Consider the following 17,817-nt stretch of genomic DNA (forward strand, 5'->3'; position numbering starts at 1 on the left):
ACTTCATGGGCATGCTGGGAAATGTGGTTTATGTGCGTCGGTGGCGAAAATAAATCGGGAGTTCTAGACGCCTGTACGACGTTATTTAAATGAGATGCCTGACATTGGAGTGCGCATTTGGGAAGGCATTTACTCTCAATCTTGCAAGATAATGCATATCTCTGTTTGCTAGATTCTTTGTACATTTTGCGAAGAATATGTAAACCAATATACACGCTTATACGAAGTTATTTAAATAAGATGAATGACATTAGAGTACACTTCTAGGGAGGCATTTCCTCTCAATCCCGCTTGATAATGCAATATTCTGTTCAACAAATTCTTTGTACAATTTGAAAAGAGTATGTTGACTATTATTAACGATCTTCCTTGTGTACAATGTCATGCTAAGGGAAGTGTATACTGTACACTAAATATGTTATATCCCGGTTCTAGAGCCCACAACATGCGTACGCTCCGTTGTTATTAAAACTAGTATTCACCCACTATTCATGATACATGTACTTGTAGGGACCTCATAGATATTGGTATATATGGTCAACCCATAAAGTCACAGTATATTAATAAATTCATTTACTTAGTGAGTACCACGGGATGTCATCATTGAGGCCATATAGGTGGCTCTTAAGGCGGAACACCCACTTCTGCTCACGTACAAATAGAACCCTATTCATATCAGAGCCCTGAAGGTGTGGTTTTTCAATGATCGTCCACCTGAGGTCCTCTTCAGAGTGACCCGCATCCTTGAAGTGAGTTGTTACCCGCGTATTAGATCTGCCACATCTAATAGTACTGTGGTGTTCAGTGATGCAGGTCTTAACTTTCCTGTTGGTCATCCCCACGTACTGTTTCTTGCATGGGCAAGTGATCAAGTAAATCACGCCCTGTGAGTTGCAACTAGTATGTTTCCTTTGCTCCCATGGAGTCGGTAGTCCAATGTCGACACTTTTGGTGTTGGAGGTTAGGTGACAGGGACTGTTAGCAACATCTCACTGATTATATTCCATAAAGCATGCAAGCATCTTCCCAGGAGGAAGCTAGAATTTACAGAATGAAGGGTGAGACAGGTTGAGGAAAACATCCTTTTCCAAATACCTCCGTATGTTTTTATTCCCTAACGGGATGTGGGGAGTAGAGAATACATTAGTGGTTATCCACTCCGTGAATGCCTAGACCACCAAACCTTCAGGTGTAGGAAGTTGTGTAAGAAAAGTTGGATCACCAGGGCAGGTCTTTGACTTCTGGCCACTTGCCTACTTACCAACTGAAAAAAGAAAGGTTTGTCTCAACCTATTAGAGTATTCATCAGAGCTCCATTGAAAAGAAGAAACTGTTCCATGATGGCCTGCATTGGTTCCAGGACATTTGTCTTCATCTCAGCGGACAGGAGCTACAGGCCTAACACTTCGACAGTCAATTGGACAACCACTGCAAAAGAGGCTGATTCATCTGCAGAAAGAATGGGGGAGTAGGATTTCAACCCAGTGTCCGGTGAGGTGTCTAAACCACTTGCCTCCTAAAGGTCCATATAAAAATTGTCCTCGTCATAGAGGTATCGTCCCCCACATCCCCAATATCACCCTGACCATGCCATGTTCAGTGCCTGAACAATAAGGAATAGAAGTATTTGTGGATGTGTTCTGGGTTGTAGCAGTATTCTGTCTGCGCCTGGGGTTGTAGAGGGTGCCAATTCAGTGGATATCGTGTTGAAATTGCCTCGGAGTCAGATAGAACTATAGGCTCCTCCTCCAGTGTCGTGCTGAAGGGACCGGTGCAAATAGTGGCACGGATTGAAAGTTGGTCACAGAGTTGGGACAGACCTCATAGTGGAGTCAAGAGGTGCAGAGTGTTGAGGATGGATCTTTTGACGGTATTTTGATTGAGATCTTCTTGAATCCTTGTAGCGTGAAAGCGTGCCAGAGGGAGCCAGAATAGTGATGAAGATGAGCAACATGGCATCCTTGAAAGCCTCTACGTCTTGGGGCATCAGTGATAAACCTGGGAGCTTGATGTGCATCAGGATAAGCTGTGGGATTGGTTCCTTGGTAGCAGACCTATCTGAAAGGCACCTTGACGTAGGTACGACTTCTCCGGTCGAGAGGAGCCAGATGACGAAGATCATGCTTCGAATTCTTGTCTTTCTTTTTAGACTTTGAATTACCGGACGACTTACGAGTGTGAGGAGAGTCTTTTGTGTTAATAGCATAATGAATGGGAGCACGGCCGAGCCAATTTAGATAGAGATTGACCATTACATGCATTTTAAAGGTGTTCGGCAATGTAGATCTTGACTTTGCGGTTCCAGATTGCCTTAGGATTCATTTGAGTGTAGTCGCTGCAAGACTTGGAGTTGGGCAAAGACTCAAAGCAGCAGAGGCATACCTCTTAGGGGTCTATCGCAGATCTCTGCTGATGACTGACCCTACAAGGTTTAAACCCTGTAGTCTTCGGAGGAGAAATGTTCCCTTGCACATTGTTGAAGAAAATTCATCAAAAGAAGAAACACACTTTAGAGAGCGAGCTCAGCATCCACGTCCAAAGTACAGAAAGAAATTAACTGACATCAGTGTGCAGGGGGGCAATTATATGTGGCTTCAGGATCACATGTGAGGTGAGACAGAGTTGACATGGAATTGCACAATGCCATCTAGCGACATGCGGAAGCTAGACTGAGAAAACACTCCTGATCCATTCTGGTGCCTGGGGGTATGCGCAAGGTGCGTGATCTGTGGGTAGAAGTATCCATCAGAATCAAACCTATCTACACAGTAAGGATCTGAGACACAAATACATTAAATAACAGAATAACTTGTGTTCCAGCACTTTTAAACAGAAATGACATTCAATCTTCCCATGAAGCACTACATCTCCGCTTAAAAGAAACTTTCTATTGTAAAGAGGAAGATCATGAATTGCATCCAGAGTTCCAGATATCCAGCTATAATTGTGCTATATAAACACATACATAATAACATTCCATCACTGACATTATTAAACAGGCTTACCTTTTGGCATTGGCATATGCAGATAAACTGAGGTCAATATCAATAATTAATGGTTTGTTTTTTTGAGGTTTTTTCTGAAGTTGCTTGTTTTTATTTTTCTTCTTCTTCCCTTTGGCATCATCTGCTTCTTCCTCTTGATCAAGCTTGATCTCCACATCCTCCTCCTCTTCTTCTGATAAAGTGTAAGGGTTTCTATAATAAAAAAATATGAAAACTACAACTATAGATTTATTTATGTCTTTGTAATGCTTGCATATGACAAAAGTGTGGGAATTTGAAAAGAACATCTGGATAAAAACTGCTCCAAAAGTTAACTCAAGCAATGTGCTTGAATGCCTGGACACTTTTACGTAAGGTAAAAAGTATGAATAAATTAATCAATTACGATATTTACTGCGCTTACATTGCCTCAAGGTGAAGCATGCACGTTTAAATTTAATGAATAGGTACTAGGGCACTGCTTGTGTGGTATTGCATTCTAGGGCACATTAAGGCCCTAGAATGCAATACCACACAAGCATTGACAAAGCTTCAGGGCTGGGTTTAATCTGCCAACTCAAGGAAGCACATAGTTAGCACATTGAAGCTAGACGTCAGACAAAAAAGTGCAGGAGGCATGGTGCAAGAAAAGTAATGTTGGGGGGTAAGGGGAGCATAGAGGTGAAACAATGGTGGGTGAGAGGACACTGGGGAGGAGGAATAAATATTGGAAGTGTGGAGGTGAAAGCGATGGTGGGGAGGATAGAAAGATAGGGAGTGAGGATGCCAAAGGATGGGGAAGAGATGAGGTTGAGAGAGGAGTTAAAAAGGCATGATGGTGTGTAATAGAGGAAAGGGGAGGCCAAAGCAATGTCAGCAAAGAAAAGGTTGAAGAGGTCGACGGCAGGTGGAAGCAATGCCAGAAGAAAGAAGAATGGAGAGCAGGGAGGCAGAAACAATGGCAAGGAAGTGAACGCAATGGCTGGGGTGAGTAAGCCAGGGAAGAATTAGAGCTGGAAGTGGAGAGAAGGACAGGTGCCTAGAGAAAGAATTGATGGCAGGGAGGCAGAAGCAATGGCTGAAAGCAAGAAGACAGAAGTGATGACAGGGAAGTAAAGGGTGCATGTTGTGAGGCAAAAGACACAGGGAAGGGGAGGAGGAATGAAGTGCAACATAGAGGGGAGAGCTTGGAGGGCGCTAGCTGCAGCGGACACAAGAGAGGGATTCAAAAATAAGCGTTGAGGAGTTAACTGGGAAGTCTGTTGTGGTTAAAATATACCCTCTTGCACATAAATGCAAAAACCTCGTTGAGTGTAAGAATATTCACTAAGCCAATGGTCAAAAGAGGCTAGTAAAAAAAGGAAAAGTTTGAAAGCGGTGGATCTAAAGCCCATTCTAACTATATCAGAGACAATAAGATATTGGGCCAGTTTTAACTCCTTAGCTGCGCCGAGCGTTCCGCGCTAGTGCGGAACGTTCTTTTGAGCGGGCGGGGCCGCGTCGGCCAACAGACGTGCGCAGCACTACAAAGGTAGTGCATGCGACGGCCGTTGGCCGACGGCAGCAGCTATGAGGTTAAGATATAACATAAGCCTGTGAAGAGAGGCTGAAGAATGAACACTTTATATTTTAATTGTATTCATTTATAAAGTTTTGTATAGCACAAACAAGACCCAGGATGGTATCAGAGTGCTTCACAGTTGGGGTAGGTAGGATACAAAAGTGAAAAAAGAGCAATCGTTACAAATAGGTTAAAGCACGATTCAGAGCATTTAAAAATACAAACGGACAGATCAAATAATAGAGAGCGATGGCAATGTACACAGTGCCAGTAAGTTCATAGCCTTCCAACACTATTAATCACCGGAATACACATATGTGAAAGACAACGATCAGGTAATGGGAGGTAAACCTTCCATAAATAACATACAAAAATGTGCAGTGGCTAGCTCACACTGTTAATCACAGGAGTACAACTGTGTAGTGGACAGGCATAGGAGAGGAGGGCGGCATTGAGGCAGCTGAACCAAGGACTTTAGGGCAGGAACTTCAACATTAGGATTTTTTTCACTTATTTTTTAAAGGAAGCGATGGATGAGATTTAACAAACTTCTAGTGGAACGGAGTTCCAAAACTCGGGGCCATGCCCGAGAATGCTCTGTTACTCGTTCTCTTTTTATGGAAGACTTGAGGTTTCAGGAACAGTGAGTTTGCACTTTGAGACGGATGACCACCCCCTGATAATTCTAATTTGTGAGCCAGATATATGGGGGTCTTGAAGTGCATAACTTTGTGAGTCAAGCAAGCGATCTTTAGTTGTATTCCAGCTTGGTAAGGTAGCCAATTTAGGGATTTTAAGGCTGGAGATATGTGATACTTTCTTTTTGTACCAGTAATCAATAAGGCTGCAGCATTATTTAAAGCCGTAAGTGAAACCAAGCTTTGTTTGGGGAGACCGCAGAGCGTGGAACTACCGTAGTCTAGCCTTGACAATACTAGAGTTTGAACTGCCCATTTGAAGTCTTCCTTTGGGAGGAATGGTTTGAGATTCCCTAGTAGCCTCATCTGCTGTTTCGCACCCTTGGTTGCATTGCTATTATGATTCTGCATGTTCTGGTGCCTGTCTAGGGTGATTCCTAGAGATTTTGCAGACTCGATAATGTGAGCGGAGCAGTAGAAGGCTGACAAATGATGCATCCAGAGGTCAATCTTGGGGATGTGATTAGGGGGAGCAATGAGAAGGAATTCTGTTATGGAGGTTTTGAGCATGAGGTAGTTTTCAGTGACCTAGTTTTGGGTGTTCATCAAGTTGGAGTTGAGTGAAATGAAGTCATCCGGGAAGGAGACTTTCAAATAAAGTTGGGAGTCATCTGCGTACATGTGAAAGAGAACATTCGCTGAGTTCAAGGCATTAGCTAAAGGTTCCAAGATTAAATTGAAGAGTATGGGTGAAAGGGTGGACTCTTGTGGAAACCCCATCAAGACCGCAGACGGCTTAGATAGAGATTGATTCACTTTGATAGACCCATCCTGTGTTCTAGCATGGAAAGTAATTTGCTGTGGTTAACAGTGTCCAAGGCAGAACATAGGTCAAGGAGAATTAGGAGTCCGAATTCCTTTTGCTCTAGCAACTTTAAAATGTCATCAAAGATGTGAGTGAGTGCAGATTCTGTGCTGTGGCCTCTCCGAAAGCCTGATTAATGTTGATCCAACAGTTGGAATTTCTCAATGTGAACACAGAGTTGAGATTGCACACTTTTCTAAACGTTTTGCCAGCGTGGGGATGTTGCAGATAGGATGGAAGTTATTCAGATCAGAACTGTCTGTATTTGTTTGTTTTAGAATGAGGGATTTTTTTAAAAAAGTTTCAAAAACCTTTATTGTATTTTGAAAGCACAAAGCACAATAAAGTCAAGCAGGTGTACATAGTATAGTTGAGCGAAGTAGTGGCATCTTCACATGCAAAGCAGTTTTTAGCAATAATAGGTTACATGAAAGGGTTTTCAATAAGTGTCCCCAACTCCCACCCACCCCAAATACCCCATTAGAAAACAGTGGGCGAGTGTCCGAAGTAAACAGCATAGGCAAGTCCTGAAGCCTCAACTTGGAGGGAAAGACCCTCACGACCCATATATAGCAATTCAGCAAGACAGTCAAGTGGGCACAACGATCAAATAATGATATAGGTAGGGGTTCACTAGAGGGCCATGAATATGTAGTCAGGTGTTCCAAGGACCATATAAATATTCTGTAGCTAGGCAATGAGCAGTTGAAAAGTACATGTGGAGTCAAGCATTACATAAGCGGTGATTGTGATACACGTACAGTGGCTATATCCACCCCCTCCCGTTCGTCTTCCTCTTCTGCCTGTTGCCTAAGGAGGTACGCCATGAAAGGTGCCCATATGTCTTTAGGCTGTGACCTCGGGGGCTGGAGTTCTGCGTAATCATGTAGACTCTCCTGCTAAGTGGTCATAGACCGAATCCAACATTTAAACTTAGGGGCTCGACCTCTTCCCCAACGACAGGCAATTAAGCGCTTGGCCAGTAAGAGACTGAGGGCCAGGATTTTTTTGTGTATAGTGACAACGGACTACGTCAAACCCAATAGCGCCTGGAGTGGGCATGGAGTTAGTTCTACGCTAAGCATGCTCGCAAGACCAGCGAAAACTTGTTCCCAAAAGCGGGCAACCTGGGGGCAGAACCAGGCAAGGTGTATAAAATCCGCACCAGCCGCGCCGCAGCGGAGGCAGCAATCTGATTCGCGCAAATAAAACATTTTCAGTCTGGCAGGTGTATGATATATCCTATGAAGACATTTATAATGTAGTAGCCGCAGTCTATTATTGCCTGTAATCACACGTGTTTGAGTGCAACCCGTTTCCCATTGTTCATCTGTCAGCGGCGCATCAAGGTCCACATCCCACTCTGCTCTGGCCCTCATGGAAGTGGCACCAGGTGTGGCCTGTGCATGTTTGTAGAGCATGGATACTACATGTCGTGGGGTTTCGGGTTGTACTATGGCGTGAAGTGGAGCAAACGTGTCTGGCTAAGTGGGGAATGACGGGGTAAGGGCTCGGACGTTTTGCCTTAGCCTAGTAAATAAAAAGGCATCCATGACAGACGGGGACTGCTCCCCAAAAAATTGCTCCGTTGTTCGGAAAGTACCCTGCACATATAAGCCTCCCCAGCAGTAAATTTCCAGTTTCCTAAGCAGTTTATGACATATTACTTCGCAGGTGACTTGTAACCTTGGATCATTTATCAAGGGTAGGTTGGGCGAAAAGACAAATGGGCTATCTAGGGCCCGCACCGGCCGGTTTCAGGCCTGCACCCTACAATCTACTGTGGAGGGATCACGGCTTCTTTGTCCCACCGGGGTGTGAATGTAGCCAGTTGGGACTGTGGGAGCCATATAACCATCTTCAACGGCCAGGTGCGCCATATATGGTGGTGGATGAAACCAGTATACGACGAAGTGCGCCTGGGCACAATCATAGTAACTTTCAAAGTTGGGTACTTCAAACCCGCCTTGGTGGAAGGGAAGCATAAGGGTATCGAGACTAAGACGTGCTTGTTTCCCCCCCAAATTAATCTAGTGATCTGGGACCTGAGGGAGCGAAAAAAAAAGCTACCGGGATGATACGGGATGTTTACAAAAAGGTATAATAATTTTGGCAGCAATGTCATCTTAATTAATGCAATGCGGCCTGCCATGGAAAGAGGGAGGTGCAGCCATTTAGTAACATTGTCCGTGATTTTATCCAGTGCAGTGCCATAGTTGGCTCGCATCAGTGCCTCCCTGACCCTAGTGATGCGGATGCCCAAGTATTTCAAGTCATCCTGCTCCCACACTAGTGGGTAGTCGAGTTGGAATGGATGCGTATTATCTGTAAGCGGGAAGATTGCAGATTTGACCGGGTACTATAAATGAGGGATCGATGGTTATGTTTTTGACGAAGTGTTGCAGCTAAGGGCTCGATCGCAATCGCAAAGAAGATGGGGATAGAGGGCAACCTTGGCGGGTGCCCCTCTGAACACTAAACGGGGCGGACCTAGAACCATTGAGCAACACAGTAGCTGTGGGCTGGTGATATAACAGCTTCACCCAGTCCAGGAAACTAAAGGACATCCCCATATATTGTAATGTGCCAAGTAGGTAGTCCCATTCTAGTGAGTCAAAGGCCTTGGTAGCGTTGAGGAACACCGCCACGGCATCGCATTTAGGGTTAAGGTCCTGAAGCCCGGCATGGAGGGTGCGAAGATTATAGGAGGTAGCACGGTTGGACACAAACCCGGCCTGGTCCGTCAGTACCAAGCGCTCCATGAGGAGGTTAAGTCGTGTAGCCAACACCTTGGCATGAATCTTGGTGTCACAGTTTAAAAGGGATAGCGGGCGATAGGAGTCACAATGGGAAGGGGGCTTACCACCCTTGAGCAGGGAGGTGATGAGAGCTTCACGCATAGTACGGGGTAGACTACCTTCCTCCAGTGCGGTATAATATACTTGTTTCAGAATAGGGGCCAAAATGGGGGCAAAGAGTTTATAAAAATCAATAGGGAGGCCATCCGACCCCGGAGCCTTGCCTGACCGCATGCCCATAATAGCTTCATTTATTTCATCCAATTCTATTTCTGCATGAAGAAACTTCTGCTGAGCATTCCCCAACCATGCTAGTGCAACATCCTCAAAGTATGTAGGGAGGTCGAGAGGGTCTGTTCTGTGCGAGGAGTATAGCGCCTGGTAATGGTCCCGGAATACGCGAATCAGGTCAGGGAGGTTCCTATGGATATTGCCAGCCTCATCATGTATTTCAGTGACGTAATTAGCAAATCCAGGGGTCTTAACCGCGTTCGCTAACGCTTTCCCAGGTCTGTCACCCTCCCCGTACACACGGGCCATGTGTGGGCGTCCCAGGAATTTACTCTCCCTGTCAGCCGTTTGTGTGTACTCAGAAAGTTTATCGAGCATACGGGCATGAATCTTGAGGTCTGCAGGGCAGCAATCAATGGAGCGCTCCAAATCTCTCAGTTCGGTTTCTAAATTATGCAGATCAGTTCGTAGGGATTTTAAAATGCCGCCTCCTTTGGCAATACACCAGCCCCTAACGGTTACCTTAAAGGCTTCCCAGACGGTGACAATGCTATCCACAGAGGAAATGTTGCGTTCGAAAAATTCCCGAATATTTTGTTCCAATTCGGCCTTGAAGACCGGGTCTCGGAGGTGTGCAGGGTTGAGACGCCAGGACAGGTATGGGGAGCTTTCAAGAGAAATCTGTAATTCCAAGAGGACTGGGGAATGATCGGAGAATGTGCGGGCCAGGTGGGATGCGTGAAGTAGCCAGGGAGCCACCCCCGCAGAGATGAAGACATAGTCCAAACGCGCCCAGGTACAGTGTAAGGTAGAATAGTGCGTGCCTTCCCGTAGCACGGGATGACGTATCGCCAAGCATCAGTCAAGTGATTACCCTCAATTATGTCGCAGAGGGTGCGATGTGTGTTAGTGTAGTGTGAAGGGAGTGGTCGTGATCTGTCCAAGCCGGGTCGAAGCGCCATGTTAAAGTCCCCACCCCAAATTACGTGCGTGATACCCAGTGTTTGGATCTTACTCCGTAATGCAAAGTGGAAGGATTGTCTACTTTAGGGCCATAAAATTTAGCGAATAAAACATCGTGTGTGTGCAAGCGTCCCCACACCAGACACAATCTGCCCTCTCTATCATTTGGGTGTAAAGGCCACCCCTCTTTTTATTAGAATTGTAACGCCTCTAGTGTAATTAGAGTAGGACGAGAAGGTGCGATTTGTGGCCCATCTGGCGGCGAATTGCGCAGTGTGTCCAGGAGCAAGGTGCGTCTCCTGTAGGAGAGCTACATTTATACCGTGCCTGTCTAAATATCCCAAAATCTGTCTACGCTTTCTGGGGTCATTGAGGCCTCGAACATTCCAGGAGGTTAGTCTGAAAATCTGGCGTGCCTTACTACTGTCCATGGAGCACAGCGGTGTACATGACATAAATCGGTGGTCAAGCACCTGTCGGAGATTTGATTAAGGAAAACGTCGAGGAAATAACTCCATCTTTGAAGTACAAAGCAAATATCAATGATACTTCGGAGTGAACATTACAATTATCCCCCCTCCCCCCTCACCCACACCGGCTGCGCCAACTTGCCAGGAAAGAATTATCCTCCCCCCCAAACAGTTCACGGAGTCGTTGCGCCCAGTCTAAAAAGTCCCAAACTTTAGCACACATTAGGTAACGCCCTCAATTGAGGCCGCTAGGGGCTCATGCCTGTTCACTCCACCTCCCTATTTCACCCATCTACAACCACCTGGGTCACAGGGGTCGATCTGACGGGACGAAGGTGAGCGGCCAGGAGTCAATTAGTGCCTTCAAGTCAATAGGAGTGTTATACATCACCAATCAGCTGATCAGGATGCTTGTTTCCGGTCCAGGGAAGACATGGCTTGGTAGTTTGAGCTGGACTGTTCCCATGAGGCACAGGGTCAGACTGACTTGCATATGGCCATGTCTGAACTGGGGTGGCAGAGTGAGCTAAAGAATGATGATGGATTAAACCCAGATCAGTTGACTGGTGGCGAGTGCTTGCAATGTTCAACACCCCGTCCATCATCCCTTTTTTTTTTGTTGCTTTGTTCGCCCTAAATTGTCAGGGTATGCCCAGACGTTTGTCCCTTCCTCACTTTGCCACTGGATTCAAGCTAGCCTGGCTGATGACGGCTGATTAGCCAGAAACCGGTCCCAGGATGCTTGTTTCCGGTCAAGGGAAGACATGGCTTGGCAGTTCGGGCTGGGCTGTCCCCATGAGGCACAGGGTCAGACTGATTTGCATATGGCAATGTCTGAACTGGGGTGGCAGAGTGAGCTAAAGAATGATGATGGATTAAACCCAGATCAGTTGACTGGGGGCGAGTGCTTGCAATGTTCAACAATCCATCCATCATCCCCTTTGGTTTTGCCAGATTGAAATAGGGCAGCATGCTCTAATACAAGAGCTTTGAATTTGACTCTTTGCCTGATGGGCAGCCAATATAATGTCCGTAAGTAAGGCGAGATCCGTGTTCTCATAGGAACATTTAGCAGGAGACAGACTGTCGCATTTTGGATAACTTGGAGTCTGTTCATCAGGTACGCCAGTAGACCAAAGTAGATTCTGGATGTTATCAGCGCCTGAATGACCAGTTTCTTTGCTGAGAAGGATAATAGAGGCAGAAATGTATTTAGGGCCCTCTTAATCCCAAAACAGGAGCCTACCAATGCTTTTACTTGAGGCCTAAAGGACAGGTTGATATCAAATTTAATACCCAGATTTTTAATAGTGTCTTTCAAGGTCCTGTGGGAGAGGCATCATCTGGCCAAAAGGTTTGCCAGAAATCTGGTGGAATCTCACAGAAGAACATTGCTGTTTACTCTTCGTTGCATTTAAGTTGAGCAGTTGCTAACCAGTGAAGAACAGCTGTAAGACAAAAGCAGTTGTGTATCATACGCATCGGAGACAACTTTTGCTCCCAAGTTTTCTGCTGGTTGAGCAGAGGGGTACGATATAGATTAACTTCCATCAGTACAGCACATGGGCTAGCGGAGCATGGAGGAATCCAAACTTATTGACTCCTTTTAGCTTGCCCTGTTACTCCAATGGCCTGAAGACGATCCAGCAGCACTGAATGAGGGACAGTGTCAAATGCTGCTACTAAGTCAATCATGATCAATACAGCAACTCCCCTGGCATTCAGAGTTCCTCAAATATTTCTTGATGTCTCCACCAATGCCGTCTCAGTATACATCGGGCTATAAAAAGCCAGACTGGCTTGGGTGTAGCAAATTGTTTACTTCCAGAAAACTAGAGAGCTGTTTATTCACCTGTGTTTTTTTAAGTTTTGGCTAGAGAAGGCAGTAAGGAGATCAGGCTATAGTTAGCAGGAATGTCTAGAACTGCTGCATATAATCTGAATTGCCAAATAATTTAGTGTACCCAAGTCTTATAATGTAACTCATTCTATATCCGCACCTGCAGCCTGACCTGGCTCACCGTGTGACTAACCAGACATTTGCACTACTTTTATTTCTAGTACTTTTAACTGCATTTAACACTCACAGTTCACCTAGAATACCAGAGACCTTAACAGAGCCCTACTAGCCTCCTAGAAGAACTGCTCTTACTTGACTGATTTCACCAAAGCTCTACAGGCCTTCCATGGGCCAAGGAGGCTCAAATGACTGATGGACACTAATGCTGGGATTATTTCAGACATATCAGCTTGCACTTTTAGCTATGATACAGAAGGAGCAGCAACTCAGGAACATCTGCAATATATTTGGCTGATGACACATCATCTATACCAGCATCTCAGAAATTACTACTAAATACTTCATGCACACATATGTGCCCAAACTTTGCCAGTCTTAATGTACAGTATAACACATTTGTTTGTACAAACTTGCATTCGTGAAGTTTCAATGTGCACTACGTGTATCTTATATTTTGGTGAATAAATGTTATGGTAAAATGCTTGTGTTTTGTATGTAACAATAAAAACCCTGCTACAGAGATTGATATTTTTTTTTGGGAGGCAGCATATATGAAACAGACAATGCATACTCTTCATATGTGTTATTCCATCGGATTGTTAGTTCTAAATTTTTAATTTAGGCTATCAAAAGACATTAACCCAAGACTGGCCGGCTGGCATTCGGAACCGTAGTTTATAGGGGATGGGAGATAAGATGTTTGCCTTAACGATCAAAAAGTTCCGCATGATTTTTTTTGGAGCTCATTTGATTATTGCCTATAGAAATAAACTTGTTTCACAAAAGCAAGTAAATAAAAAGAAATCACTTTGTTTGTCTAATTAAGGTTTCAATTCTTGCCTTTCTTCAGAAAAATATATTTATCTTCTTTTTGGCTAACATGGGATGCAGAACATGGAAAATACACATACATATTTATTTCATGAAGTAGGAGGCAATTCCTCTAAGCCTTTAGCAAGCTAGAAATTACTGTGTAGTAGCTGTGCTAGAAGCTATCATTTATCTCTGGTCAGATAATTTGCAGGATATGAATACCACAGTATTTTGGGCAAGCAGTTACTGCTCACTCCAGGAGATGGACTTAGTTTGGGAATTCGAATACAGTATGTTACACACACAAAAACGAGGTCTTAAGTCACAGACGAAAAGGTAGAGTGATTAAAACGATGATCACCAATGAAAATCAGAATGTTCCAATATATTTTTGGGCCATGATGAGACTTTGTTAAATTGTTAAAGTTTTGCACTGTATGGCAGTATAACTACCTTAACAAAGAACTCCAGGGGCAGGCGTCTGTGCCCTGAACGCAGTGGTGTTTATCGGGTTGGGGGTCAAGCTGATGTGTGTACTGTAGTCTGTGCGCAACACCGACAGCGAAGGTCGGAGCATGCAAGATCATAAAGCAAAAGAGATGTAAAATGTGAAATGTTTCTGATGATGATGAAAAGCCATATTACAGAGGAAGCAGACATGGCTATCTTTATGTGTGTCCCTTTCCAAAATGTTTAAGTACTTTAAAAAAGTTATGGGTGAAATGCCTGTATTAATCTCAGCCACTGATCATTTTTCAGGGCCGCATCTCAGTTCATCATTATTTTGTACACCATGCCACTTCAATTCTTGTCTCCGCTTTTTGCTCCACTTTTGTTTGCAGCTAGATTCCAATCAGATTGCTTGTTTTTGAAAGAGTTGTATTAGACTCTTTTCTCTGCCTGTTTCAAGAAGGGCTTGATGTCTTATCTGTACCTGCTTTATTCGTCATCTTCAATCTAGAACATACAAGATTGCTAAATAGTTTTTTCATTCTTTGTGGATTTTTATTTCTTTTTCGGACCCTGAGCTTGCTCTGCACCAAAACCTGGCCTACACCAGGTCACCTCACGTAAGTCACATGCATGAATCTTCTGCTGATTAAGTGAAAGCCAGTACATCCCAGAGATGTTATTCAGCAATCATAAAACAACTCATACCACAAACAAGTTATATCCTAATGAATACTGGACACTAATTGCCATTCTGAAAAGGTGATGACACTAACAATAAACCTATCATACTGTGCTGCCAACACAAACATACGGACTCCACTTTAAATGTTCAACAGATCAAAGTTGGCATGGCAGAATTAAAGTTCACAAGCCTATGACGATAGTAGACGGTAAACGTATACTTACTTTAGCAGCATTGTGATGTGATTTGTCTGTAACTTTAACTCTTTTATTGCCAGGGCGACCGGGTCCCCTTGCACCTGGGCCTCTTTTACAATTATCCCAATTTCAGCCCAGTCAATCTGGTTGGCTAAGGCACTGCGTACCACTTGGATAGCTTTGTCAACGATATCCAGGTTCATCTCAATGAATTCTCCTTTAACTTTATCAATTTCCTTTAATACAAAAAAGCAAAATAACTTACTGATACGTAGAGCTTCAATATGTTAGTTAAAACTGCTTACACAAAGAGTTGAGAAATTACACCTTAGGCATTAAACCCATTTTCAATACTTGTAAATGAGTGGACTGTAAGATCAGAAGAAGTTATTCTCTTTATTATCTGAGCACCATATCCACTATCATTAAAACAACCACCCAGCTAGAGGATTCTTAATTTCTAGAAAAATATGGAACTCCTGCATGGTCACTGTAGGGTCTACTGGACCACGAAATGGAGAAACAGCTGCAAATAGGAGAGATCTAGCTGTTGGTAATAGTTTTCATTTTGAGCAGCGCTCAATAGTTAAAATCATGCCTCATAAAGATCATGCAAACATTTTGTATTGGTGAATTTGAAGTGGCTACCATGGGCAAAAAGATTACCTTCAAATCCATGGTGACGGAGGACTGAGAATGGTTATTATTTAAATCCTGCATTTATCTCAATTTCACATATGATTCTGTTGGGCTATTCAAGACATACTTTTTCAATTGTACCCGTAAGTGTTTTGAAAATGAGTATAAAATAATGTGTTGGGCCGGATTTTAAAAATGAGGTCAGAAAGGAATACTTGAAGGCTTATGTTATGTTATGTTATGTTATCCATTTTTCTATAGCGCGCAGCGGCCCCAGCAAAGGGGCGTCCCGGCGCTGCAAGGATCGAAATAGCACACACAGCCGCAAAGATCGTAACAGGCGTCACGAAACCAATAGACTACACTGAGGGGAAGAGGAAAGTTTTAATGGCTTTCCTGAAAGCGAGCTGGCCCTCCATACCACGAATATGTACAGGCAGCGAATTCCATAATTTGGCGGCCAGACAGCGAAACGAACGCCCTCCTACCCGGCAAAGTTGGATCCGAGGGACAATCAGCAAGTGCTGCCCCAGCGAACGGGCTGGCAGTTTTTAAGATCTTAAAGGATATACATGGTGCTTTAAAATGGATCCGCTTCTCCATCGGAAGCCAGTGCAGCCCTCGAATAGGAGCCCCCACATGGCAGGAGCGGGGGAGCTCCACCAGTGTTCTAGCTGCGGAGTTTTGTACTTGTTGCAGCCGAAGTATCTCTGCTTTATTTGCCCCTAGGAGCAGGGAGCTGGCTTAGTCCAAGCGAGATAGTATAGTTGTCTGCACAATTAACTGTCGTACCGACGGGTCAAAATGTTTTAAAAGAGGTTTAAGGCCCCGTAACAGGCCGACACAAGTGGCAGCAACCTTCTTTGTGTGGGTCTGGAAACTAAGAGTAGAATCCATCCAGACCCCAAGATTCTTTACCACTGTCTTAGGCATGGGCATAACTCCAAGGAGGGATGGCCACCAGTGTTCATTCCATAGAGCAGCATTTTTTCCCACCAGTAGAACCTTTGTTTTGCTTGCATTTAATTGCAGACAATTATTGGCCATTCATTGTGCCACCGCCGCCATCCCGTCTCTGAATCTAGTAGCCGTTGTCGAAAGCCCCTCAATTAAGGTGACAACAAGCTGCGTGTCGTCAGCATAGGAGACCATCGTAAGGTCCCACAATTTAGCGACAGCAGCTAGAGGCTGAACATAAAGATTAAACAGCGACGGGCTCAATGCTGAGCCCTGTGGAACCCCCTGTCCGATGGAGTGGGACTGGGAGAGGAACGGGGGGGCGGACACACGGAAAGATCTCTCTGTTAAGAACGACCTGAACCATTCTAGGGCCGTCCCAGTAAACCCTGCTGCCTCTAATTGGTGAAGAAGGATGCCATGTGACACCGTATCAAAGGCAGCGCTAAGATCTAACAGAAACAGCGCTGCACTTTGACCAGCATCAAGGATTGACCGGAGATGTTCAGTGGTAGCCAACAGAGCCGTTTCGGTGCTATGGCCCGGTTGAAATCCGTTCTGCGATGGGTCCAGAATATTATTGGAACTCGGAAATTGAGATAGACGTTATTGACATGGGCTTCTGCAATCTGTTGAGCCCACTAATTCTTGAGGATCCATTACACAGGACAAACTCCAAGAAATCTCAAAGCCATCCTCACCAAGATCCAGGATGATCTTGAAATAGTGGGATCATACCATGAATGTCCTGGACTCACAGTGGTGGAGGGAAAGCCTTGAACGCCACAGTGACCAAAAATACACCAATGAATAGAAGTTTCAGTGCGGGGATCATGTGGGACTTCAGCTTGTTGATGGTATGGCCCAACAATGTCACTTCACGTCATCCTGACGTGGCCCGCGACTGCCTGTGATGAGCTGCATCAAGGTATGGGAATATATGTACTCTTGATCTCTGAAGATGGGCAGCGACCACTGCCAACGCTTTTGTGAACACCATATAGGCTGAGAAGAGGCCAGAAGGAAGCATAGTAAATTGAAAGTGTTCCTAGACCACCATCAACCGCAGTTAACACCTGTGGGACTGCCTGGTGAACATAGGAACATATGCAATATCAAGTGCACCATCTCACCCTTGGTACTCTGAGGTACTGGCAGGTCAGAAAAAGCAATGTAAGATATTGGAACGTATCTGGAGGCGATCTTATGATCCTTGGGCCAAAACTAACTTCAGATCCGCTACCAAAGCTTATCACAGACTCATAAAGAAAGTTAAGACCAACTACTAAACTGAACATATCAGCTCTAGCGTAAACCGTTCCAAAGCTATCTTCTCGTTAGTGAAGGACATGACTAAGCCACCGGAGGGACTTAGCTGTACGATATCATCTGACCTGCAATGCGAAGAGATAGCCTGTTTTTTTGTCAATAAAGTCCAAGGGATCTATAACTCTTTTAAATCTGGCGGGCCTGTCCCGACTGTCCACCAAGCCTTAGACTCACCGGAACCCCCCCTATTCACTTCTTGCCCTCCCTCTTATCTCAC

At 44.6% G+C, this 17,817-nt stretch overlaps 1 protein-coding gene across 1 annotated transcript in view; it reads right to left on the minus strand.

Moving 5' to 3' along the window:
• The window catches only part of NEMF (nuclear export mediator factor), a 546,593-nt gene that overhangs the window by 239,815 nt on the left and 288,961 nt on the right, over positions 1 to 17,817 (minus strand). Inside the window, exons 13-14 of the mRNA XM_078659711.1 lie at positions 14,703 to 14,911; positions 3,006 to 3,197 (exon numbers count right to left, since the gene is read on the minus strand). Coding sequence (XP_078515837.1) covers positions 3,006 to 3,197; positions 14,703 to 14,911 — 401 coding nt within the window. The remainder of the gene's footprint in view (positions 1 to 3,005; positions 3,198 to 14,702; positions 14,912 to 17,817) is intronic.

The sequence above is a fragment of the Lissotriton helveticus genome, chromosome 9 (genome assembly GCF_964261635.1).
Source record: "Lissotriton helveticus chromosome 9, aLisHel1.1, whole genome shotgun sequence".
Taxonomy (NCBI): Eukaryota; Metazoa; Chordata; class Amphibia; order Caudata; family Salamandridae; genus Lissotriton; species Lissotriton helveticus.